Source organism: Dipteris shenzhenensis, chromosome 11, assembly GCF_047967505.1.
Source record: "Dipteris shenzhenensis isolate YYH24624 ecotype China chromosome 11, Dip_SZ_1.0, whole genome shotgun sequence".
Classification (NCBI taxonomy): Eukaryota; Viridiplantae; Streptophyta; class Polypodiopsida; order Gleicheniales; family Dipteridaceae; genus Dipteris; species Dipteris shenzhenensis.
Window position 1 is genome coordinate 39,425,927 of NC_141606.1, and position 27,510 is coordinate 39,453,436.

Sequence of the window (27,510 nt, forward strand, 5' to 3'; positions counted from 1 at the left end):
TAGCAGGAGTGACAAGCAATTCAGTATTAGTGGCCGCAAGTTGAGAACCCCTACGAAAAATTAGAGTGATCAAACAAAGAGAGATCACCTTCGTTATTTATTTCTTGTGCTCCACCTTAGCCATAAACAACCTCCTTTTTTCCTTCCGCAATAGCTTCCCTTGCTCGCTTAGTGGTAGAATTTTCCACGACCTGTACAACATAATCCATAAGAAACGCAGACCAACAAACAATTGTTGTACTAACTTATTGAGATAAGATGAACGAAAGAACATCAACAATTACCACGATAACGGGACATCGCCTCTTCACCCTAGACGGGGTTTCGCCATGCTCATCATATCTCCAGAGAAGCAGAAACATGAATTCGAAAAGGAAGGAGAAAACGAAGCTTGAAAACATAAAAATGAATACTGAAATGAATGAATACCCAAACTTCAAAGGCGCGGTATACCTTTCTCAAACTGGCCAGTACTAGTGTCCATGGAATCACTGGATGCTTGCTGCTCCTCATCAAAACTACATATGGCAACGATGATGCAGTTCTGCAGCAGTCTCAACATACAAACACAATGCCTCGGCTCACGTATCCTACCAAGTCATGTAGGCATGCACGAACATTATATGTTGCAACGAAGAGGCTGCCCAACACTGTAATAGCATGTCCAGGAAGCGGCGCCCATACTTGCGGAGGACATGCACCTCTAGGCATGGACGGAGGACATCATGGGAGAAAAAAGACGTGTAGCACTGCCAAGTCGACGAGGCAACGAAAGAGGCATCGGCGTAGACGACACGTGGAGGTGCATTAGCTGCATGCATGGAGCACAAAAAGCCATGAGGAAGCAATAGACCCATGTGCCGTGGAGCCGGGCTTGGGGAGCGCAATGGGAAGGCCATGAAAATCCACAAATTAACAAATCGGGCTAAACACCTAATTTGCGTTTTTGGGTAACAACAGCCAACAAAAATTTATTCTTCTCCACCTAAAACGTATAAAATTTCAAACTTTGTTTGTGTTTAAAACTGGCTAAAGAGTTATCGATCGGAGGTGTCTGCCTTTCGAGCTGCCATTCATTCATTGTAAACGAGGAGATAATTTTTGTATCCTGTTTCAGCTCAATTTGCTCGTCTCTGGAATGCGGGCCTTCAGACATGGCAGGCATTCCCAAAGTTCTAGTGAAGCTTGCTTCCAAAGCTGGCACCGTGCCAATCAATTGGTACCCTGGACACATGGCAAGCGCAACTCGTTCCATTCGAGAACGTCTTCGTCTCATTGACCTCGTCTTAGAAGTTCGAGACGCTCGGGTGTGTTTTTTTTTCTCGATGTGCCTTACAGGTGACGGAAGTTGGAAGTGTTTGAAGCTCTATTAAATGATGCTGTTCTTGACAGTTACCCTACTCTTCTGCGAACGAAGATTTTCAAGCGCTCTTATCGAGGAAGAGGCGTCTCATCATTTTTAATAAAGCGGACTTGGCCAACCCAAATATGGTCCCGGTAAGCTAGCATTTGCAATGTAGTATTGCATAACTAACACCTAGAATTTAGTTATTTCAAAGAGACATGAAGGTGAATGTCGTGGAAAAATAAAGAATAGAAGACATGACTGATTTTCCCGCCCTGGCCAAGCTTTGTGCAAACCTTCTACTTTTTCACTGCAGATGTTATTCAGTCGGTAACGTCTAGAATGCATGCAAGACTGAGAGAGTTTCCCTGATGTGAAACATCGTTACAAGGTGTGCGGATACAAGTATTGTTTGACAGGCAACAAACTTATTTCCCCTGCCCCTAAATTCTTTGTTTGAGAAACATTGTCCCATCTTTTGCCAAAGAGACAATCTTTAACAAGGACACAATTGTTTGGAATGGGAACCTTTTTATCGGGGTGCCTGTAAATTTCTGCTCCCTATTCAAAAGGAACAAATGTTATGTTTTGTTCTTTAATCTGGTATGCTGAAAAATCTCAGTGGCATTGGATTTTCTTCTCCAAATCCGTTTGAGGATGCCATCAGGCTTTAGTGATGGTCTATATTTCTTTATGGTATTTCAGGTTTTCTGGTGTGCGTTTTGTCTAGTACTTTTGAATGACGACATAAGCGTTTAGGCTCTTCTTTCAGGTGGAGTTAAGGCTTCAGAGACTGTGTTCTCTTTGCGGCTTTCAAGCCACTTCTTATGACATGTGGGTCATCTGCATCGCAAGAGCTTCAACTTGGGCTCCTTTGCAGCACTAGATTAATGGGTAGCATAATAGCATTGCCATTTTTTGGGAGGCCCATGGGTATGAGCGTGTGTATATTGAGGACTTGGAAATTATCATTGAAGCCTATGGGAGGCAAGAAGGGCAATATTAATCCAGCCTTAGGCAACATGGTTCCCATTGTATGGTCATGATGTCCTTTTGATGGTCCTTGTAAGAGGAGCTAGAAAATTTAAGGCAGGTCATGAAACATTAATCTGCAGCAGTTTATTAATAGCAAGCATGGATGAAACATGTCCAAGGTGCTACAATCTTGAAGGAAACATATATGTGTCTTGCACATGAAATCTGCAAGAAACAGTGGCTGAGAATTCCCGGGGGGCAGTCTGACAATGTGATCAATCTCACTATCTTAAGGGAAATATTGAACAAAATTAATAAATTGTGTGTATGCGCATGCATGCATGTGTGTGTTTTGGGATGGGGGGATTTTGTCTCTAACTTCCAGAAAAGTCTCCTACCAATGCGGTCTCATAGGTAGATTTGAAGGGTACATCAACCACAAGGTTCTTGGATGTTTTCCAATGAAGGCAAAGGGACAATTAGCCCTCTATTGTGTGGACAACTTTTCAATGCAGTTGTCTGATTGGAAGATGTGTGGGAGATTAATGTATATATCTAGATGAACGGAGGAACCTGCTTAAACGCATCCCCTAATAACAAAAAACTTATTAGTGCAAGGCCAATCTCATGACAGTCCATCACACATTGTAGGGATTACTTGTCCCAGTGACATCCTCAGCACCCAGTGGTGGGTGTAGATCACATTATAAACATATGCTCTATCCATGCACCCACGCATCTATTTATACAAAGGTCTTCATATCAAGTTTCATTTGGATGTGAACGGAGGAACATGCTTAAATGCATCCTGTAATAACAAAAAACTTAATAGTGCAGGGCCAATCTCATGACAGTCCATCACACATTATAGGGATTAGTCATCCCACCGACATCCTCAGCACCCAGTGGTGGGTGTAGATCACATTATAAACATATGTTCTATCCATGATCTATTTATACAAAGGTCTTCATATCGAGTTTCATTTGTACGACATTTCAATGCTGTTGTCTGATTGGAAGACATGTGGGAGATTAATGTATATATCTAGATGAACGAAGGAACATGCTTAAACGCATCCTCTAATAACAAAAAACTTAATAGTGCAGGGCCAATCTCATGACAGTCCATCACACATTGTAGGGATTACTCGTCCCACCGATATCCTGAGCACCCAATGGTGGGTGTAGATCACATTATAAACATATGCTCTATCCGTGCACCCACACATCTATTTATACAAAGGTCTTCATATCAAGTTCCATTTGTTACCTCTTTTTTCTTCGGTTTCATTTTCTCTTTTATTTTCTGTGTAGATTTTTGGACTTTAAAACAACAAAAAATCTAAATTTGAGTCTTACAAAGGTATATATATATATATATATATATTCGTTTGGATGTGAATGGTGAAGGGCTAAGCAAAAGTACTCTAGATTTTCGTCATTCAAGCTACAATTGTGTTTGGGAATGGGGGTGAGCGGAGAACACCAAAACCTGAATACTAACCCTAGGGACCCTGAGGGTCTGTTCATGTAGGATCGTTAGATGATAGAGAGAGAGCAAGGTGCAAAGAGTCGATAGAGTCTTAGCCATCACGTCAATCTTGGATAATGAAAAAATAGAGAGTACAAGGTACTTGTACCTAGACCTAGGACTAAGTGTCCTAGGTGTCACATAGGACTAAGTGTCCTATGTGGCCTAAAAGGCACTAACACTACAAGTGCCTCTATTTATGCCCACAAGGCACATACCATGGCCTATAGGGCATCACTAGAACCACCAGGAGATGGCCTACAAACCCCCCTCCATGGGATGGGCTGAAGTACTCTAGAAACGTCTCAGAATACCTGGTATTTTTTGGTCATGGTGGCACATGTTCATCCAAAAGGATATAGCCACCTATGAATGTACAAGGGATGTCAGATCATGTAACAAAGGGAACCAAGTGTAAAGCTTGTTGGAGGACTTTGAACTTGGGACGAGGAAGTGCCATAATGATAGTGAACTTCAATATGCTTGGTATGCGCATGAAACACTGGGTTACGCGCAATGGCCAAAGCACTCTGGCTGTCAGTATAGACAATAGTGGAGGATGTCTGGCGAATACCAAGATCTGTAAGTAACAGTCGAAGCCAAACACACTCTATTGTAGCGGTGAAAGCTTCCCTGTACTCAGCCTCACAGCTAGATGTGGCAACTGTTGGTTGCTTCTTGCTGAGCCAAGAGATACATGAATTGCCAAGCAAAAAACAATTGCCAGTATGTGTCGGAACATCCTCCCCAGTCACTATCCGTGTAAGCATGCATGGTAAGTGAACCCTGATCACCATAGAAGAGGGCTAAATCCTGAGTGCCTCTGAGATATCTGAAGACTCTCTTCACTGCCTGCCAATGCTGTGAACTGGGCATGTGCATGAATCTGCTGAGCTGAGATACTGCATACTGTAAGTCAGGTCTGGTGTGACATAAATAAATAAGGCATCCAACAGCCTGCTGATAAAGAGTGATATCACATGGTGGGCTCCCATTATGAGCTGAGAATTTGAAGCTAGGGTCCATTGGAGTAGAGATTGGCTTGCAATCCTCAAACTGAAAACGATCAAGGAGCTGTCCAATATACTTGGACTGAGACATCATGATACCCCCCTCAACATGAGCAAACTGAATGCCCAAATAATAATGGAGCTGTCCCATGTGTGACATTTCAAAGACCTGCTGCAAATCAGTCTTGAAAGCTGCAATTTGCTGAGTATCTGGGCCCGTGATGAGCATATCATCCCCATATAAACTCAGCACTAAAAAATGAGATCCACTCCCACGGACATAAAGAGTGGGTTCTGTGGGACTATTCTGAAAACCAAGGGTTGTAGCAAACCCTTGATATGTATCTGGCAGTCCATTCAGTGTGGTACTGACAAGCTGTGAATTTGGCACCACCTCATCAATGCTTGCAAGTTGTTCCATAAGGTCCTTGACCTTTGTTAGGTATGCATCCATAGAGTCACCTTCATTCATATTGACTTCGTGTAATTGCCTTCTCAAACGTGCAACACGTGCTTCATTGCGAATCTGATAAAGAGAAGCCAATTTGTCCCAAGCATCCTTTGCTGTCTTGCAAGACCGGATGTGTGGAATAATGATTCTCTTGCATGATAAAGCAATACATGAATGTGCATTTGCATCTCTTGCATCCCATCTTGGCTGTTCATGAGTTGGAAGAGCAGGAGCAGGAGTGCTAGAGGATGAGGCATCAAGAGTAGTACCCCCTGTGGTATCAGAGCCCACATCTTCTTCCTGCGCACCCTTTCCGTACAGTCCGTACCAGCTGCCCGTACACCCGTCGTATATTGCTGCACCTGCGCCATCGTACAACGTACCTGCATACAGTCTGCGCCACCGTACGTATCTGCGCTTACCTCCGTACGTATTTGCGTGGTATATTCCGTACATAGTACTTGTTACACTTGCGTCGTATGTCTGTACTTGCGCCGTTGTACAGAGTAAATGCGTTTCGTACATCAGTACCTACATTGTCGTACATCTTTCGTACAGGCGTACGGAAGGTCTAGTAACTGATTTGTACCTGCACTACGTACTTGTCCGTACTACACGTCGTACCTGCACGTGGGAGCCTCCGTACTTCAGCCATACTTCAAAGCTCCATACTTCAGCCGTATACCATACATTGTACGGTGTACTTGATCCGTACAGTCACTGTACATTGTACTTGAGATGTCCGTACAGCTAGTACTTCTTTCGAGATCTCCGTATAGGTTTTGCACGTACAAGGTCATATTCAGGACATTGGTATTTTTTTTGGGGCTTCCAGTTCTTTTCACCTTCTTTGGTTGCAATTTCTTGCAAGAACATTGGGACTCTGGAGTTTGGTTTGCAATCTCTTGTTTGTTTGCAGTACATTGGGTCAGATTGTAGGACATTGAGTCACTTTTGCAGGACATTGAGTCAAATTATCATACATTGGGTCACATTTGCAAAAATTTCAGCAAAATTTGGGGCTTTTCTGCATTTGCCCTGTTTTTGGCCTATTTGCCCTCATTAAATTTGGTGCTTTTGCCAGATTTGCTGTTTTTGCAGTGAACATTGCCTGCCACAGTTACATTTGGGTCAGATCTGCATTTGCCCTTTGATTTGGGTCATTTGCGGATATTTGCTGTCATTTTTGGACAGCCAGCTTTTTGCAGTGATAGCCTTGAGGCTTTTGGGTTTTCAGGTCTCTTTCAGGGTATCACATTTGCTATGGCTGGGAACAATCAAGATTTATTTGGTGTTCTTCGTGAAGATGATAAGTTGGATGGCACCAACTATCCGATGTGGTCTTATCTCATGAAACATATTCCTGTTGCAAAGCATTTGTGGAATATTGTTTCTGGGGACGATCCTACAGTTCACACCGCACTACTCATAATCTAACAAATCCCTAGTGTAGTGGCGTTGTGAACATGTACAGGAAAGTAGATCAAATCACTATAGGGTATCAATCTTAAAGCTTTGCGAAAAACTTCAAACTTTTCTGTGATAATTGGTGAATAGATATGAACATTGGCATGTGTAGGATAACAGATCAGGCTGATCTCTCTTGCATGTAATCTCTCTCAAACATAGAGATGGTGTATCTCAATCTGTCCCATGAGAGCATGAAACACAAGTTTTTGTGCCATTGCAATAGCACTCTAACTGTCATTGAGTATAGGATTGGGTGCCTGCAAACTTCCATGAAGGTCCCCCAACAATCTCCTGAGCAATAGGTACTCAACTGTTGTTGTGAAGGCTGTCCGGTACTCAGCTTTACATAAGGAGGTGACGGCAGTGGCTTGCTTCTTGTTCAAGCAAGATATGCATGAGCTGCCAAGAAAGAAACAACTTCCACTTGTAGGCTGCCTACAATCATAGCCACTATTTTAATGCTGTGCATCACCGGAACTTCTATCCTGGATAGTTTGAATCATCCACCTGGGGGATTGACTAGCTTCATGAGTTGCTGTTCTCTCTTCCCTGATGATTTGTTCTGTATCATCCTGAATATTGGGCTGATCATTGACCTATTTTGGGGCATCCGCATGCTGCTGTTCATTTTGCATTTGCTGAATTTCACTGGCTGTTCTGAACTACTGTCGACTGTTAGTGGCATCATGCGAATCTGTCTGCAGCTGTTTTACAAAGTAATGGACTGATTGGAGTTTTCATCAAACACCACAACACTACCGACAAAAATCCTGTGTGTCAAAGGATTGTAGAGGTGGTAATTTTTACTCTCATTGCTATGGTCAACAAAAATGCACTTGACAGCCTTATCTTTTATTTGCCAACACCCTAAGGTAGTCCACTTTGGATTTCTTGTCATACCATAGCTTCTATGGGACATCTGTTTAGAACATTGTGTAGTGCACATGATTGCCTCCATCCAGAACTTGTGTGGCAACTCCTTTGCTTTGATCATGCATCTGGCCATCTCCATTAGAGACCTATTTTTTCTCTCAGCAACACCGTTTTACTGAGATGTGTATGGCATTTGTCATTTAAGTATACCTCAGACATATATTTCCCCCCTCGACCTGTATGAATGGTTTGCACTTTGCAACCTGTTTCATTTTGAACTTTGCAACAAAATACTGAAACCACATAAAGCAAATCTGGAGTAATTATAACTGAATGTCACAACATAAAGATGCTTCCGAAGTGAGGGTGTCCTCATGGACCACATACATCGTTGTGATTGAGCTGTAATTTCTTGCCAGCTCTGATTGATCTATTCTTATGTAAAGCATTCCAATGCGTTTTGCCCAAAATGCATCCCTCACATATATTCTAGGAGGTGATTCTTGCAAAGGCATATGCAGTACCATTTGCAATAGTTGTAAACTCGCATAGTTCAGATGCCCAAATCTGGTGTGCCCTAACTCTGCCTCTTTCATGGTAGGAGTAGATATGGTGTCAAATCTGTCCAGCTGGTATAACTCTGGTACAAAGTGCCGGTGGTGATCATTTAAAAATCCTCACGGTCCTTGACTATACACTTGTCATCCTCAAAGGTGAAAGGATAACCTCTTTTCCCACAAGAGGAAATTGAAAGAAGATTCTTCTTAATCCCTAGCACATAAAGTACATTTGGAAGACACAAATCAGTTCCATTATCTTCCCAACTCCTTTCACAAGATAAGAAGTGTTGGCATTGGACAGCTTCTTGCCAACTGGAACAGGCTGCAAACCTCAAATAAGTCCCTCTAAGAAGTAATGTGCCTAGATGTACCACTATCAAAGTACCGCATAGCATCTCAAGTTTCAGCCAAACTGAGTGATGCAACGTCCTGTCTAGCATCATAATTACACACAAGAAAAGCCCATTGAGCATCTCGTGAATCCCACCTCCTCTGATCTTGTGTGGGAGCTGAAGGTTGTACAATTAGCTGCCCTCCTTTGATAGGTCTGGCAGGTGCAATATCTACGTGACGAAGCTCATCCCCGCTAACATATTTGAACAGATTTTTGACCATAAAAACTCCACAAAGGGTAGTTAGCTCCATCCAATTTGTCGTCCTGAGGCAAAACCCCAAATGCATCTCCTCCTTGCTAAACACCTTCTATAGTTAGCAATCTATTGGTTTAAGGGATTTCTATCCATTGTGTAGTGATCCCATGTCTCCCACACTCGCTCCAGTGCATTCTTGGTTAGAAATTCTTTCAGGAAAGCTTGTTCAAACCCACTCCATGTCCTAGGGTTTTATCATTTTCCTTGTGGGCCGAGGCTCATGCACCATTTGTAAGCTTTACTGCCAATAGACAGACTAGCCTCCATACGGTGGGGTATTTTCAATCAATGTAGGTCTTGCTATTTTTGGATAAACATATTAGTGGCATTTTTATTCCTCTATTGTTCTTCTTCATTGAATATAGGGGGTTTAAAATCTTTCATAACATTGTAGGTTTCTCTCGAACAAGAGGTACCATTTGTGTCTAGTAGAGGAGGTGTCATCTGTCTATATCTTGTGATGCACAAGTATTTTAATACATTGAATATTGGATATGTTTAAATTAAAACAAAGAGTTCATTGATTTTTCCTCCTCTTGATAGAATTATCTTATGTATATGTAATATGTAAGAGTGCATAATATTTTTCAATGTTCTCATTTTTCACATTTTGTTATATTTGCTGCAGAAATGGAAGGATCATTTTGAGGCGAATAACGAAGCAGTTGTTTTTATGAATGCACACAACAAAGACTCTGTCAAATTGGTGAAGCTAACCATGCCTTTTCACTTTATGTTGTGCTTTATCATGTTAGTGTCCAATCGTGATGGGTTTGCCAGATTGCCTTTCAACATGTTTGTGCCCATTTTAAGCAGGTTCTTCATGAGATCCGTCATAATCTCAAGGACCTCATTGAAAAGAGACCAACATTGTTGATCATGGTAGTTGGCATTCCCAATGTTGGGAAATCAGCGATTATCAATGGATTGCACACCTTGGGCCATTCTGGTTGGTATGGTTTTCTCTAAACTTTGTTTAAAAAAGCTGTGTGTGCTTGTGGGAAAGATAGAGAATGCAAGCATAGAGAATTGTTACTTCATTTTTTATGAAGATGGGCAATATGTCTCAGATTGGCACGAGGTGGGTGAAACTGCTCTAATTAAGCATACCCATAAGTAGAACATTGGATATACAAAAATTGTAGGCCATTCTATGGGCTATTCATAGGTGCCACTCATTCCTTGGTATGTGCCTTGTAGGCCTAGTTACATTTAGTTAGGTCAGTTCAAGTTGGTACAGTTAGTACATGCACCACTTAGGACAGTTAGGAAACTTAGTCCAGCTAGGGCACTTTGCCCTAGGGTTTTGTTATATTGGCTCTGACAAAATATAAAGAGAGGAGAGGAGAAGAGTGGAGATGAGGAGAGAGGGCACAGCTAGGGAGCACACCACAAATGACTAACAGTATACTAGATTTAGTTGAAAAAATAGAATATATACAAACCCATTTAGGGTTAGGATTAGGGGATCTAACCCTTTCCTTTATAGCACTCTATAAGGTTAGTGCTATGCACATATGATCACGTGATGGTGCTATGCACACGTGATCACATGATGTTGAGCGTGAACTCTCAACACCTTCCCTCAAGATTAACATCATGAAGTAGGCCTTCTCTCAAGATGATGATTCTAGGGAATCGAAGAAGGACTGAGCATTACATTCCATCACACCCCTTTAATAGAATGTCCTTCCTGTGCGTCAAACCAAGAGCTAGTCGGTGTTTCTCGAATAGCTCTTTACCGAGTGGTTTGGTAAAGATTCTCTTTGCTATCACAATGCTGCAGTGTGATGTCACCAAGTAACACTCTTTCTCTGATGAAGTGCTCTCTGACATCAATGTGCTTTGTCCTGGAGTGATGTACTGGATTCTTGGCCAATGCTTGAGCCAATTGATTATCACAGTATATTGTTGTTGGCTTTGACTCATCAAAGTAATTTGTTTCTGACAATAGTCTTCTGAGCCATATAGCCTCACATGCACTTGTAGTGAGTGCTCTATATTCTGCTTCAGTCGAAGACAAAGAACAGTTGGCTGTTTGTTTGACAACCATGATATAGCACCTTGACCAAGGAAAAATGCATATCCCTGTGTCGATCTCCTGGTCTCATGATCTCTGACATAGTCACTGTCACAGTGTCCATGCAACCGTGGATGACTTCCTCTGTATTCTATCCCAAACTGTCTTGTACCTCTGATGTATCTCAAGACTCTTTTGGTTGCATTCCAATGAGACTGTTTCGGATTTGCTATAAACTGTGCTAGTGAGCTTACTGCATAATAAATATTTGGCCGAGTGATAGTCAGATATATAAGAGATTCGATGAGCTGCTTGTAGTATCTGTCATTGACTGTAGGCTTTTCTGAATCTTTAGTCTTTGTTCCATGGGAGTGGCTGCAATCTTGCAATCTGCCATATGAAACTTCTTCAGGAGACTGTTAACATACTTGAGCTGACTCATGAATATGCTATCTGAATCTCTCCAGAACTCAATTCCAAGACGATAGTGCATAAGTCCAAGATCTTTCATGTCGAACTCTGCAGATAAGTCTTGTTTCAATTTTTTGATGAAGCTATCCTTGCTTCCTGTCACAATCAGATCATCTACGTACAAAAGTGCAATAGTAATGTCTTTCCCTTGAACTTTGTAGTAGAGTGTATGATCTGCATTGGATTTCATGTATCCCAGATCAGCAAAATACTTGTCAATTCTGCTGTACCAACTTCTGGGTGCTTGCTTTAAGCCGTAGACTTTTCTTGAGATGGCAAACCTTATTCTCCTTTTTTGGTTCAACATAACCTGTTGGTTGTTGCATGTAGACTTCCTCGTCTAGGTAACCATTGAGAAATGCATTCTTGACATCAAGCTAATACACATTCCATCCGTTGAGTGTCGCTAGTGATATCAAGAACCGTATGGAATCCATCTTTGCTACTGGAGCATAAGTCTCATCATAGTCCTGACCATATTGTTGTGCAAATCCTTTTGCAACTAGTCTGGCTTTGTATCTCTGTATACTGCCATTTGGATTGTACTTCACTTTGTATACCAATTTGTTTGCTATGGCCTTCTTTCCTGGTGGAAGGCCGCATAATTCCCAAGTATTATTCTTATACAAAGCATCCATTTCTTCATTCATAGGAGTTTGCCATTTTGGCTTGTCTACTGCGTCTTCGAAGTACACTGGCTCTTCTGTAGCCATGATCGTAGTCATAAGAGCATAGTTAGTGGTTTCCACCTGAATTGCTTTGCCTTTTTGAGCATGTGTCAATCTGGCTGGAGGTCTGTTTTTCCTAGTAGACCGTCTGAGTTGCTGTGGCTTTGCTTGAGGTGTTGCTGGCAATTCTTGCTCTTCTTCATCAACCTGTTCTGTAGATGACTGTGAAGTCGATGATTCTATCTCCTGTGTAGGTGAGGTTTTCCATTCTGATTCCTCATCAAAGATTACATCTCTGGAGATAATGACCTTGCGGTTGATGGGATCATACAATTTGTATGCTTTGCTTTCTTCACTGTAGCCAACCATGATGCATTTGCGTGACTTCACATCCAATTTCCTGCGATGATCATCTGTGGGCATATGCTATGCAACCAAATATGTGTAGATGCCCAATGTGTGGCTTGTGTCCAGTGAATGCTTCATAAAGAGTCATTCCCTGTATCGGTTCGGTAGGAAGCCGATTAAGCAAGTAGTTTGCTGTAGCTATTGCTTCTGCCCAATACTGATTCGGAAGATCCTTTTCACTAAGCATTGCTCTAGCACTATCTGCTAAAGTCCCATTCTTCCTTTCAGCTCTTGCATTCTGCTGAGGAGTATCTGCACATGTGAATTGTCTTCGAATGCCGTGACTTATGCAAAAGTTCATGAATGTTGAAGACATGTATTCACCTCCTCTATCTGATCTCATGGCGTTGATCTTTCTGTCTGTCTGGTTTTCTACCATGGCTTTGAATTCTTGAAATCTGAAAAACACTTCAGATTTCTCTTTCAGAAAGTAGACCTAACAATATCTGCTGTAGTCGTCTATGAAAGTCAAGTAGTAAAGTGAACCATTGATGCTACGGGTCTGGGCATAACTCCATACATCTGTATGTATCAAATCAAGAATACCTCGTGCACGAGAGGTACTTCTAATAAAGTTGGTTCACTTTTGTTTGCCGAAGCAGCATGCTTCGCAAACTTTTTCAAGAAACTGTAGCTTCGGAATCCCAATTGCCATAAGCTGACACGGCATGCTTATCTAGTACTGTAGCTAGCATTCTGTGTAAGTGTCCTTCCTTGACACCTTTTGCTACTAGTTGACATCTTTGGGATTTGTCTTCGATAGTTCATTCATCACTGTCGAAGATGACTTTGTAATTGTGTTCCGTCATTTGACCTACTCACAAGAGGTTCTTGCTGAGTCTCGGAACATAGAGCACATCTTTCACCAATTCTTTCGTACTAGTGAAATTGTTCATAGGGATAATACCTGTCCCTTGAACTGGATTCGGTGTATTGTCTGCTGTGTAGATGACATTTTTCTGTCCTTCTAATGGCTTCATTTCTGTGAACCATTCCTGATGATTTGCCATGTGAGATGATGCACCGCTGTCGATGTACCAAGGATCCTGTTCCACTTGGTCGACTTGATAGCTGTAATCCTCTTTGGGATTGTAATTAGTGTCTGGGTACACTGTATCAGTCTATGCATTTCCTCGCTTGTAAGAAACATATTTCCATGTTTATTTGCAAAATGACTATGACTAGAATGTCCACCACGATGATTTTCTTTGCCTCAAAAATTCCCTCGATTACTGCTGGATTGATCGCCTTGGTCGTACTTGACACATCCCAACACTCCTGAAACCCCTGATCTGCAAAACAACCACACACAACATCAGAACTGAGCAGGCTGCTCACCACCCAACCGTGACATCTACGGGATGTGATCCCGAATCAGAAGATGTCCCCTCCGAGCCACGAGCTGAGCTACTGGCACGAACTCCCAATCAGATCCAAACCAGCCTGGTGTCCCATACCACCAGGTGGCGCTGTGAAGCCCTGGATCTGTCACTGGGCCTTGGGCTACGCTAAGATGCAGGCGCGCGTCCGCGACTCAAGGATCAGACCTTGCATCTGGGAACGTGACTTGCTCCCAACTGCACACTGAGAACTGAACCCCCTGGGCCTCTTTTATAGACTCGGGCCCCGGCACCAAAAATAGCGAAGACCTATAAATAGTTCGTACCCTTGCCACTCAACCCGAGAATCAAGCTTGCCTAGCTCTAAGCCTCCCCAGGCTAACCTGAGCTAGTTCTGTGTACCTAGTACACGTCAGATACCAATCCGTGCACATGACATACTCCCCCTCCTCTAAGAACTCACTCCTGAGTTCGCTAAGAAATCTGGAAATGTTCTTTGGAGGTTTTGTAATGTCTCCCATGTTGCATCCTCCTCAACACGATCCTTCCACTTAATCTTGTATTCCGTGATAGTACGATTTCGAATCTGTCTTTCACGAAATTCAAGAATACACTCAGGTTCGTGAGGAATAAAAGTCAAATCTGTAACTTCTATAATCTCATGAGGAGAAACAAGTTGATCATCTGCACCCAATACTTCTTTCAGTCTACTGACATGAAAGACTGGATGTACTTTAACATTAGGAGGCAATTCTAGTCGATATGCAACTGGTCCAATTCTTTTAATGACCTTGAAAGGACCACAGTATCTGGGGGATAATTTCGGAACCAAACCAGTACTTAGGCTCTTGGATTCCTTCGGAATTCTCAAATATACCATCGTTCCTTCAGAGAACTCTCTAGGTGAACGATGTCTATTAGCATAAAATCTGTCCCGATCTTGGGCACTCCTAATAGACTCCTTGGCAAACTGCAACATTTCCTGCATATCTAGCAAGAAATTCTTAGCAGCATCATTTTGAATGCCTGTTAATCCAACCATAACTGGTGACTTAGGTTGAAACCCGTACATAAGCATAAAAGGACTGTAACCTGTACTAGAATGCTTTGCACTGTTGGAAACAAACTCAATCATAGGTAGATAATCTTCCCATGAAGACTGTCTCTTAGATACATATGCCCGAAGCATGTCTTCAACCAACTGGTTGACCTTCTCTGTACTGCCATCTGATTGTGCATGATCCGAGGAACTCATACTTAGAGTAGTTTCCAACTTCTCAAATACAAGTGTCCAAAAGTTACTTGTAAACTTTGAGTCCCTGTCATTGACTATGTCAAATGGCAAACCATACAGCTTGAACAAGTGGTCCACAAACTCGTGAGCCAACTGAACAGCTGAAATAGTTGTTCTTGTAGGTAAGAATCTAGCCATTTTTGTCAAACGGTCGACTATGACCCAAATAGAGTCATGACCCTTGCGCGTTCGAGGCAAACCAGTAATAAAATCCATGGAAATACTTTCCCATTTATTACCTGGAATCTGTAAAGGCTGTAATAAGCCCGCGCTTCTAAGGCGTTCAGCCTTAGTAACCTGACAAATCCGGCAACCTACTACATAGTTCTCTATAAATGCACGCATCTTAGGCCAATAAAAGGTATGCTTCACAAGAGACAGAGTCCTATGTATACCTGGATGTCCCGCACTAGGAGCATCATGACACTCCCAGAGAATCTTGGATTTAAGGTCCAGAACATCAAGCACACAAATCTTTCCATTCCGGAACAGCAAGCCGTTCCTAATCATCCACTGACCTCCCGCCGCCTGTATCCTAGGTGGCACAATCCCTGAGTCCTGGTCAACCATGGAGCTCCCATCCTGGACTCTCTGCCAATAAGAACTGAAATGTCTATCAGTTGCGTATAGCCCTCTCAAGGATTGAAATAGGTCTGAGGATATTTCCGTAAATGACAAAGCATTTACAAACTTAACTCGACTAAAGGCATCCGCCACACTATTCAACGAACCCTTACGATAACGTATTTCGAAATCAAAATCCTGCATTAATTCTGTCCATCTAGCTTTCCTTCCCCTCAATTTTGATCCATCACACACATACTTAATTGACTGATGATCAGTCAATACAAGGAACTTTGAACCATACAAGTAGTGTCTCCAAACCTTAAGAGCATACACTACAGCATAAAGTTCCTTCTCGAGTGTTGGCCAACGATACTGAGTGTCGTCTAGCTTCTTACTCTCGAAAGCTACAGGTCTGCCCTCTTGGAATAGAGCTGCCCCAATCGCATAATCACTCGCATCGGCCTCCAAAACATAAGGCCGGGTAGGATCGGGTAATGCAAGAACGGGTGCTTCCTTGATAGAAAACTTCAAGGTTTCAAAAGCCTTGTTCATTGCATCATTCCAAGAGATCGGCTGGGTAGACCTGCGTCCACGACCTTTCAATATGTTGGTCAAGGGTGCCGTGATATGTGAATAATCACGCACGGACTTCCGAAGAAATACCGTAAATCCTAGGAAAGAACGAAGTTGTTTCACCATCTGAGGGATAGGCCATTCTAAAACCTTCTGGATACGATCCAGATCAATGCTAATACCTTCAGAAGAAATCTTGTGTCCTAAGTAAATGATCTCCTTCATAAAGAAGTCATATTTACTCATCTTGGCATAAAGCTTATGCTGTCTTAGAACAACTAAGACAACCCGGAGGTGTCCTATGTGATCCTCAAGCGTTTTACTATATACCAAGATATCATCTAAGAACACTACAACAAATTTGCCCAAAAAATCCCTGAACAAATCGTTCATCATCTGCTGAAAAGTAGCAGGAGCATTGGTCAAACCAAAAGGTAATACGAGGAACTCGTAATGACCATACCTAGTCCTGAATGCGGTCCTATCTATGTGTTTAGCATAGATACGGATTTGGTGATAACCCGTACGCAAATCAATCTTAGTGAAATACTTCGCTCCGGCCAAACGGTCTATCAAATCATCGGAACGAGGTAAAGGATAGCGGTTCTTAATTGTGACTTTATTTAATCGTTTATAATCTATACACATTCTCCAGGAAGAATCTTTCTTCTTTCTTAAGAGGACAGGTGCACCCCAAGGTGATTTACTTGGGCGGATACAGCCCATATTCAGGTAATCCTGAAGCTGTAAAGCTAACTCATCCTCCTCTACCTGGCTCATCCTATAAGGTGTTACACTGATAGGTTGAGCCCCTGGGACTAAGTCTATGTGATGATCTACTGCCTGTTCTGGAGGTAAACCTTCTGGCAGTTGAGCTGGAAATACGTCCTTAAAATTATCTAACAGCATTCTCAATTCTCGGTGTTCAAACACACTTAATTCATTCTTGTTAATTACCGAAACAACAAATGAAGAAAGTGGAATCAAAACACACTGATAGACATCATAATGAGAATTGTTTAATATATTCCGAAGCTGCATCGCAGATACAATAGGCCCCTGAGAAGGGGGAATTTTATCACACTGAATACAAAATTGGGTGTCCTTATCTACAAAAGAAAGCATATGCTCCGTCCATCCGATCTGAATATTGTGGGTTTTAAACCACTCTATCCCGATCAACAAGTCTACATGCTCCAGATGCATAACATAACATGTAAGAGCTCCCGTGTAGGCCTGAATCCGGATAGGAAGCGCTTCAACCTTGCGATCCCAAAACTGCTTCCCAGCTGGAAGCTGCACCTCATAGGTGTGGTCGCTAGGTACTGTGGACAGCCCCATCTTCTGCACAAATTTGTAATTAACAAAATTGTGAGAGCTGCCCGGATAAAAAAGAATGTGAACCTGTTGGTCCCTAACTTCTCCATAAACTCGGAAAAGCTCATGGGAACCAAACAACGAAGTATTGAAAGTACAATTACAAGAGAGTGGGCAGGTAATGACATTTACTGAAATACCTGTCATCGCGACTTGGTTTGCTCCCTTGGCTGCGGTACGTGGACCCGCCCGGAGCTTCGGTCCTAGCACCAACTTTTGGTTCTTCCGCTTAGGACACTCATTCTTTGTGTGGCCCTGCTCCTCGCAATAGAAGCATCGTCCTTCTTTCTTGAGCCTCAGAGTGCGAAGGAAACGGGCTTTACCATTCTTTGCTGGAGTTAAGCTTTTCCTGGAGGCGTTGTCCGTAGACTTCGTCTCCGCAATACCAGTCGTATGCTGAAAGAACTTGCGTTTGTTCTTTCCACTCGTATCGGTAACTGTGGTTGCCTTGGTACCGGCCATGGTATCATCATATATGCGTGCATATGTCATGGCCTCCTGCAACGTTGTGCACTTGTTGTTCTTTATCTGCAACTTGTAGAAGTCTGGCAAACCATCCACGAAGAAACCTAACAAGGTCACTGGATCCATTTTAGTGGCCCTGGTTTGCAGATCCCTAAATCTTTGAAGATAAACTTCAAAGGTCAAGTTTAATTTTGACATATCGAGGGCCTTGAGCTTGCCAACGATATCGTAGTCATCCTCCTTCTTCAGGAACTCCTTCTTGAAGATGCCCTCAAAATCTGTCCAAGTATCAGGCTTAGGCTGGAGTTCTTTCCACCATAGCAAGGCTTTACCTGACATAAACCCTGCTGCAAGCTGGATCTTTTTCTCATCTGGATAGGGGTGGAATTGGAAGTGTACCTGCCACTTTAGTTGCAATTTTATATGCGATACGATATGCCCATAATGCAGTAGCCAACTTATGCTTCCAATCACTTCGATTGGCCTCTATCGTGCATGTCATGGTGTTTCTTGGCTTGGCTATTAGCTCTATGATAATAGGGAGTAGATTCTCTATGAATGATAAAAAACTCACTCATAAGGATTTGTATAGTTTCATTAACAAAATGAGTTCCTTGATCATAACTATTTCCAAGGGAAGGCTAAAGCATGATATGATGTTCTCATATACAACTACCTCCTTTGTTCTTGACTTTTGGTCACCCGGAAAAGGATCTGGAGTTATATTCGGGCCTAGCACTGAAGCCATGGCATCCACATGCGTGAGTGCCTGTACAGTACTAGTCAGAAGGGTGAGTGTTGCTTGTATCCCCTGGAGTTGCTGTGTCAACCCCGATTGATTAGCATTGACCTGCTCGAATTTGCCATCAAGAGCAATCGTAAATTCATTGAAGGCCTTTTTGGTTATCAGGTCGTCATAGAGACCCTGATCCTCCTCTCCCACAGGAGTGTAATCCAAGTCCTGCTCTCCCATGGTGAACTCGGGATTTGGAGCATCAGACATGGCTGAAATCTGATTTGAATACGAACTGAGAGAAATAACTGACTGAAACAAAGCACAGAGGAGAATGGAGCAGAAGAAAACCGTCCTGAAAGATGCTGACGGAAGGAGATGCTGGAACCTGGCGAATCGGAAGCCCACGAATCCCGAGACCTCTCCGAACCCGCAACCGTATGCGCGTGCTGCTGGAGTAGCTGTACGGTCTGCTGACGTGGCTGTACGGCTGCTGACGCAGGCCGTACAGTTGCTGACGTGGCTGTACGGCGTCCGTACAGTCTGCAGGTACAGGTGCACAGACAGGGTTCGCAACAGTGGAAACAAGGCTGACGCAGGTATTCCGTACAATTCCGTACGGTGCTGATGCAGAGCCTACGATGGCTGTCGCAGGCTGACGCTGGCAGGGTACGGATGCTGCAAACTGCATGATGCAGGGCAGCGCTGGCGCAGGCAGGGTCGGCTGACGCAGGCTGGCGCTGTAATCGAGGTGCTGCCTCGAAGCTGTAGGCTGGCTTGTGGGTAGGCTGGTACCCTGCCCCCACCTATATAGGGTGCAGGGCAGCCTTATTTGGAAGCTGTGCTTCCAAAAAAGGCCAAGCCCCCCTAGCTTTGGAGGGGTGCTTTTTTCGAAAAAAGCACCCCCTGCGCAGGCTGCACGCAGCCCTATGCGCAGGCTGTACGCAGCCTGTTGCGCAGGCTGTACACAGCCTGTTGCGCAGGCTGTACACAGTCTGTTGCGCAGGCTCACGAGCCTCTCTTTGCCCCAGCCTACTCCGTACCATCACAGGCGCCTGTTCCAGGCCTCCCTTGCTGCTCTTTTCCGCCCCTCTCTCCTGCTTTTCTGCTCTCTCTCCCCTTCCTCTAGCCTTCTCTCACAGGCCTTCAGAGATCTCGATTTTTCTCTCTCCTTTTCTTCTTCCTTTTCCCAGATATCTCTCCACCCCTTCTATCCTAGGTAGCCAGCAAAAACGCAGCAACAGATTTCGAAATTTAGGGCATACCTGGAAGGAAAACTCGTCAAAAGTTCTCGCATCAGAAGTTCCTACCTCAGGAGTTGGCTCTGATACCAACTGACACATCCCAGCACTCCTGAAACCCCTGATCTGCAAAACAACCACACACAACATCAGAACTGAGCAGGCTGCTCACCACCCAACTGTGACATCTACGGGATGTGATCCCGAATCAGAAGATGTCCCCTCCGAGCCACGAGCTGAGCTACTGGCACGAACTCCCAATCAGATCCAAACCAGCCTGGTGTCCCATACCACCAGGTGGCGCTGTGAAGCCCTGGATCTGTCACTGGGCCTTGGGGTACGCTAAGATGCAGGCGCGCGTCCGCGACTCAATCCAGGATCAGACCTTGCATCTGGGAACGTGACTTGCTCCCAACTGCACACTGAGAACTGAATCCCCTGGGCCTCTTTTATAGACTCGGGCCCCGGCGCCAAAAATAGCGAAGACCTATAAATAGTTCGTACCCTTGCCACTCAACCCGAGAATCAAGCCTGCCTAGCTCTAAGCCTCCCCAGGCTAACCTGAGCTAGTTCTGTGTACCTAGTACACGTCAGATACCAATCCGTGCACATGACAGTATTGCTTCTTGCGGCAATCTTTCATAGTGTCCAAACTTGTGACAGTAGTTGCACTGAATGTTTGACACGTTGGTGGATGCATTCCCTCGTCCTTGAAATCTTCCTCGGTTGGAATGATTTCCTCTTTGCTGATTTTGATGCTGCTGAGGATGATGCTGATGCTGATTTTGACTTTGATTTTGTTGCTAATGATGATCACTTGTTTGATATGATCTGCCTCTCCCTCTGTCTGAAGCTGTGAATGCCTGATCATCAAAATGACCTTTACGTGCTTGAATTGCCTGAGTCCTAAGTTCTTCACCAAGTAGAACGGACTGAAGTTCTTCTAGTGTCGGAATTTGCCGTTGAATGGCAATAATCTGGACTAGATTCTCGTATCCCTCTCCTAGTCCATTCAGAGTGACTTAAACTATTTCTGCGGGGTTCATAGTCTCTCCTGCTGCTACAAGTTGATTGTTGTAGTCTTTTATGCGTAGTACATAAGCATGACCGGTTTCACTGTTGTTGCGGGAACTCTGGTTAATTTGGTTTCTCAGTGTGAGAATCCTGGATGTGTTCTTGGACTCGTAGAGAGCTGCGAACATATCCCATGCTTCTTTCAATGTCTTGATTGTGTTGAGCTGTCCTAGCATGACATCTTGCACATTCTGCTTGATCAGGTGATAGGCATACTTGTCTTTCTTATCCCATTCTGCTTGAGCTCGGGCAATGGCAGGATCTGCTACAGGTGCGAAAATTGTTTGTGTAGCTATAGATCCCGTTGCTGGTGTTGTGACAACAGATGGAGTAGAGCTACTAGTGGCTGGATCGTCCAATGGTCTAGGTGCAGACCCATCGACATACTCCCATTTGTCTTGAAGTACAAGAATGGTCTCCATTCGGTATTTCCATGTATTGTAATTGGAGTTGTCTAACTTAGCAGATGCCTCCAGATTGAGGTTGCTAGTCGTAGACATGGTACAAGAAATGTACTTAAAAGTGTTGTGAAAATCTTTGTATGAATCAACTGCAAATACACTGACTATGCCAAGTGAAATCTCTGAACCGTCGGTGAAGATGGAACTGCAATATATAAAATCTGATCTGTATTACAAGGCTTGTGGTAATGATGCCAGGAATAGCCAAGAGGCTTTACAAGGCTGAAATGATGTGCACAATGTCGTGAGATAGCCAAATAGGCTTTACAATGGTGGCATGTGTGTGTGAAATCAAGTGCTATCTACCGACTGAAACAATCTGCAATGCCTCTGTACTCTCTGAAGTTTGCTCACTGAATTGATGAACGTAAGGTTTCAGGTAATGTAATGATGTGAAACCGTATGTGAGCGTATGGACTGACTCCGAGTAGTCCGGAATTTCGGGCATGGCTTAGATTGGTAACTTGAAAAAATTCAAAGCGTCCCCTCTATGGCGATCTAGTCTACTCTGATCTAGATCTATACCAACCGTCAATCAATGAAAGAACAACAAATAATTCATTTTCTTTTGTTGTTTTTAAGTGCTGGGTTAGATGCGTCGATGTAGAGGCGAATGTACGTGAAGGAAGTGGTTTTGTCGGCGAGGCTCAAATGTGAGTGTAACTTGCATCGAAATGTGCGCGTGATGTGACGAGTGCGTAGAGCACGAAAAAACGAGCGACTTTCCTTTTTGGAGCGTCCTCAAATTCTTCCTAGATCAAGAGATACGACTTGATCTAGGTGGAGGGGCAAAAGGAGTGCAAATGGTGCTCAATGATGATGTGTCAGTGTGGGTCACATGCAGTGATGATGTGGCACTGTGTCTAGCAAGAGGTGTGCCAATGGAGCCCTGTGCTGAGGTGGCAGGAGTGGTCACATGACGTGATTGTGGAGCACTGTGTGTGCCTGTAGAGGTCAGTGCTGACTGGACAGCTGAGGTTGGACTGTTGAGGTGACACAGATGATGATGTCAGTAGATGACGTGGCAATGATGACGTAGATGACGTGGTGGATGACATGGTAGATGATGTGGCCAGATGACGTGGTAGATGACATGGCAGATAAGCTAACGTGGCAGGATAAGGTGAGTTGATGATGTGGCAGCCTCACGAGACTGCTGACGTGGCAGTTTCGGCTAAGGTGCCATGTGTCACAAATGTGACCAAACCGTTGTGTGGTGAGCTTGGGTGGCCAAACCTTGGATGAGTGGCCACAATCCAATGCAGACGGAATCTATTAGATTCCATCAACAGACTTGTGGACGTAGGAATTATAGGGACGAAGGTTGATGGGTCGTTGTAGATCCACTGAGCTACGGGCCACTTGGTTAGCTGTTGTAGGAGATTGGCCGCCTTTGTAGAAGGGCAGAGCTTGGCTATGGAAGGAGCCTGTCATTGGCAATTCAGTCTGTAGTACCCGTGAGCTCGTGACCTGCCTGGTGTTGCATTGTTCCAAACGATCGTTTGAAGGTACTAATTCAAGTACTCGATGGGCTATTTTGCGAAAGGATTAACCTTTGGCTTTGCGTCTCGCTCTGTAGATATCCTCTGGAGGAATTTGCTTGCTTGCTAGTAGATAAGTATGCAGTAGGAGCGCTGGGGCTGCATGGGCGGCTGTCCGTCAAGGGAGCTACGAATGGAGTAGTCAGGCGAGGAGTTGTTGGAGAGCGTAGCAGTGGAGACTATGCCTTAGTGCATGGAGGCTCGCCGATCCTGTTGCTAGAGCTATGTTGCATGGGCATAGGTCGTAGAAGATGCTTTGCAGGAGGCTTATGAAGATCGTATGGAGTTGCTGATGGCGTTGGTGGAAGCCGTTTGCAAGGTGTTGAAGGGTGCCTTGGCCGCTATGCGTCCGCTGCAGAGGTGGAGAGCATCTGTTGATGGTCTTGGTGGCAGCTTGTTGATGGTGTAGCCTTACAAGAGATGCTGGTGGTGAAGCTAAGTGCTTCAAAACGCCATGAAGATCGTTTACATTAGCCAGGAGCCTCCCGTCGGAGCTGCGTTGATTGGAGCAGGTCCTTTGGCCGTTGGGGCTTCCGGGCTAGTCGTCATTGCAATCGTTAGGTCGTTGCAGCATGAGCTACGCCTCAGGAGCTGCCTTGTAGGAAGCCTTGTTGAAGGAGCTTTGAGGTTTATTTGATGCTGTGTCGATGGAGCTTGGAGAGGCTTTGCTGATGAGTTGAAAGCTACAGAGACCTAAAAGTCTCTCTCGAAATGAACAACTTTCAAACTAGTAGAAATGAGAACAACTCTCTCTTTGTCTCTTTGAAAAAAAAACAGATCTCGCAAGTTCTAGCAAGGTGCTGAATATCTCACAATCACACAAAAGAGATGAACTTTCAACACTCACAACTGAAATCTTTCTCTCTTTCTCTTGAAGAATGAATCGAAAGAACTCTCTCTCACACAGAGATGAACGGAATGGACGGAAATGCCTTTCATCAACGGAATGAAAAGATGGAAGCACTCAATCTCTCAATCTCTCTCATGCTCTCACGAATCGCAATGCCTCGGCGGAAGGCAAGGGAGCTCTGATACCATGACAAAATATGAAGAGGGGAGAGGAGAAGAGTGGAGATGAGGAGAGAGGGCATAGCTAGAGAGCACACCACAAATGACTAATTGTACACTAGATTTAGTTGAAAAAATAGAATATATACAAACCCATTTAGGGTTAGGGTTAGGGGATCTAACCCTTTCCTTTATAGCACTCTATAAGGTTAGTGCTATGCACATATGATCACATGATGGTGCTATGCACAGGTGATCACATGATGTTGAGCGTGAACTCTCAACAGGCTCCCCCTTGAGCCTTCACTAAGTTTTTGCAGCAATTCATTACAACAACTTGTTTTGTCTTCTCCCCTTAGCTTTTGCAGCAATTCATTACAACAACTCGTTTTTTTGTGAATTCATTACAACAACTCGTTTTTTGTTTTCTCCCCTTCATTCTTGAGCTTCCATTGCTTGCCCTAGCCTATAGTGGTATGAGAGCAGGTCGGGGATTCATTCCTATAGCCATCGGCAGCTTGTTCAGCCTGTTTGGCAGCCCTTGGACCTCTCTTTTCTGCTGGTTTGCTGGTTTTCTACACACCCGTGAGTGTTTGAGGCCTCTCCAAGCACTTCTGTCGCGGAAACCTTGCATTTGATGCGAGAAGACTGCATTTTGGAGCAGCTACCACCAAGGGAGACACATTTCGGAGCATTTCTGTCCATTTTTTGGTTGTGCGGGTTCACACGTGTGGTTTTTCTTCTGCTGTACGGATTTCGTACATCAATACACAATTGTACGGAGGCTGCATTTACTATGCTGTACTGCCTGTACGGAGCAGTTTTGAAGCTGTACGGGAATCTGTACCATCAATTAATGTTGTACGGAGGCTGTACGGCCAGATTCACCATCATTTATCACTTGTACGGATTTTGTACAGCACATTTATGACTGTACGGACCTGCTGTGCCAGCATTTAAAGCTGTACGGGACTTCATTTGACACTTTTGCAGCTGACTTGACCTGCCTCGAGGCTCGTGCCAACATTTCGAAGGTCTTTCCGTGCTTTCTCGCGGTGCGTGCTTGTGCTAGAAGACATTTGGAGCTTTGCTGAAGTTATCCGGAGGCCTCTCCTTGAGCCCTTTCTTTCTCATTTGGCCTTCCCTTGCCTCGGACTGCAAGTTCCTCTCCATTGGATCATCCTCCTCTCATTTCAAAGTGCTTTCCGCCTCATGGAAGCACTTTCTATTGCTGTAATTCTCATTTCCAGCCCTCTCTCGGCATCCCTAATTGCCATTTGCTGTCTTTTTCATCTCTCCCTCAAGGGTGAAACCCTTTGCTCACATCTGAAGCCTTTTCCTTGCTATATTTTTGAGCTACACCATTGGGTAAGCCTTTGTTGCATTGGTTCTTTCCAATTTCAGCTTCATTTGCATTTTGGAAAGGCCCCGTGTTGCCTTGGAAGGCCTCGTGTTGCCTTTTGGGGAATTTTTGCAACAAGTACACCTTGAGACAGCAGAGTCTTTTGCAGTGAAAAGCTTTGAAGCTTGAGCAACGTTTTACCTTTTGATTTTGAGAGCTTGCCCTTCGCTTATTTGCCTTGCCAGTTGGTGCATTTGCCTTGAATTTCAGCACCATGACTAGCAAGAAGGATGATTTGTTTGGGATGCTTGGGGCTGAGGACAAGCTTGATGGCACAAACTACCCCATGTGGGCATATATGATGGGGCATGTCTTGGTTGCCAAGAATTTGTGGAACATTGTTTCAGGGGCTAAGGTCATGCCTACACGTAATGTAGCATTGGGTGCTATAGCTCCTGCTTTTGGTACTACAGGGATTGCTTCAGGCTCATGTGTTGATGGGTTTAATGCTACTTTTGGAGCAGCTGCATCTTCTACTACAGGTACTTTGTCTTCTACACAGGAGCAAATTCAGTGGGATGGTCGTGATGCCAAAGCACATGCCTTGATTGCTCTTTCTGTTAAAAGGGTCATTATCCCTCATATGTGGTCTTGCAAGACAGCAAAGTAAGCGTGGGACTTGCTTGCATCCTTATATCAGGTGCGGAATGAGGCGCGGGTTGCCTATCTCCGTAAATAGTTGAAGGACTTGAAGCTAAAGAGGGTGGTAATATGGATGCCTATCTTACTAGTGTGAAGGATTTGAAAGAGTAGTTGGCTAACATTGCAGGTGGCTAACATTGCTACACATGTCTTTACCATGTTGTTGACTGGGACATTGACTAGAGGGCTACACATGTCTTTACCATGCTGTTGACTGGGGCATTGACTAGAGGGCTATACAGACTTGATGGCTATGACTGATGCTGGACTTGCAGATGCAGATGCCTATGCTGTTGATTCTGCCACCATGGCAGATACCCATTTGTGGCATGAGAGGTTTGGACACCTCAACCTTGGGGCTTTGGTGAAGCTACATAAAGATGGTATGGTTGTTGATCTTCCCAAAATGCACATGCCTTCAAAGCATGTTTGTGAACTTTATTTGCTTGGTAAGATGCACCGTTCTGCATTTCCCAAGGATGGGAGAGTTGGTGTCTCACGCAAGCTTTATTTGGTTCATAGTGATGTTTGTGGACCCATGTGGGTTGCAGCTCTTGGGGGATTCTATTATTTTGTCACTTTCATTGATGACTTCACCAGGTATACTTGGATTTTTGCATTGAAATCCAAATCTGAAGTTTCTGCATGCTTCAGGCATTTTATTGCCTTGGTCGAGAATGAGAGTGGGCTGAAAATTGCTCACAATAATACAAACAGGGGGGGTGAATATATGTCAAAGGAGTTTGCTGTTTTTTAAGCCTCACGTCGCATTACATCATCAGTGCACGGTGCCTTACACAGAGAGTGTTCACATACTTAGTCCGAACTTCCATCTTGGTCCTATCATTCACTCCCAAAATAAAATCTTTTATGCAAGAGGGTCATAAACTTTCATTACACATTCTCTAAATTTATCAGTGTATTCAACCACTAATAAATTTCTTTAGCGAAGGTTTCTATACTAATCCTCGGGATGCTTTGTCAGGAGGCAAGAAGTGTTTTCTGAATTCTTTCTTGAACCCCTCCCAAGTAGTGGATGCCACTCCATCCCTTTGTTATTTTATCCATCATCTATCCGCGGCCTCATTAAACATAGGGGTGGCCTCGCGGATTTTCTTCATGTCATTTCTGATTTCACAATGCGAAAGGCCTTTTCCCATTCGTGCAACCAGGTTTCTATGACATCAGAGCTGTGGTCAGTCATCCGACCAGAATACTTTTTTGGCCTATATTTGGCAATATTAGGTATCTTAGCCCTCCTAGGCTCGACAGTATGAACACTGGTTTCAGGCTCCATTGGAGCTTTTCATTTTTTCTCACGAGATGGTCGAGTAGACATACTGTGAACCATTTTTCTAAG

At 43.9% G+C, this 27,510-nt stretch overlaps 1 protein-coding gene across 1 annotated transcript in view; it reads left to right on the plus strand.

Moving 5' to 3' along the window:
- Nucleotides 1-888: 888 nt before the first annotated feature.
- LOC147897006 (short integuments 2, mitochondrial-like) overlaps nucleotides 889-27,510 on the plus strand; it is a 55,471-nt gene continuing 28,849 nt past the window's right edge. The window contains exons 1-5 of the mRNA XM_087381419.1: nucleotides 889-950; nucleotides 1,118-1,307; nucleotides 1,393-1,497; nucleotides 9,494-9,571; nucleotides 9,682-9,814. Coding sequence (XP_087237545.1) covers nucleotides 898-950; nucleotides 1,118-1,307; nucleotides 1,393-1,497; nucleotides 9,494-9,571; nucleotides 9,682-9,814 — 559 coding nt within the window. The 5' untranslated portion in view covers nucleotides 889-897. The remainder of the gene's footprint in view (nucleotides 951-1,117; nucleotides 1,308-1,392; nucleotides 1,498-9,493; nucleotides 9,572-9,681; nucleotides 9,815-27,510) is intronic.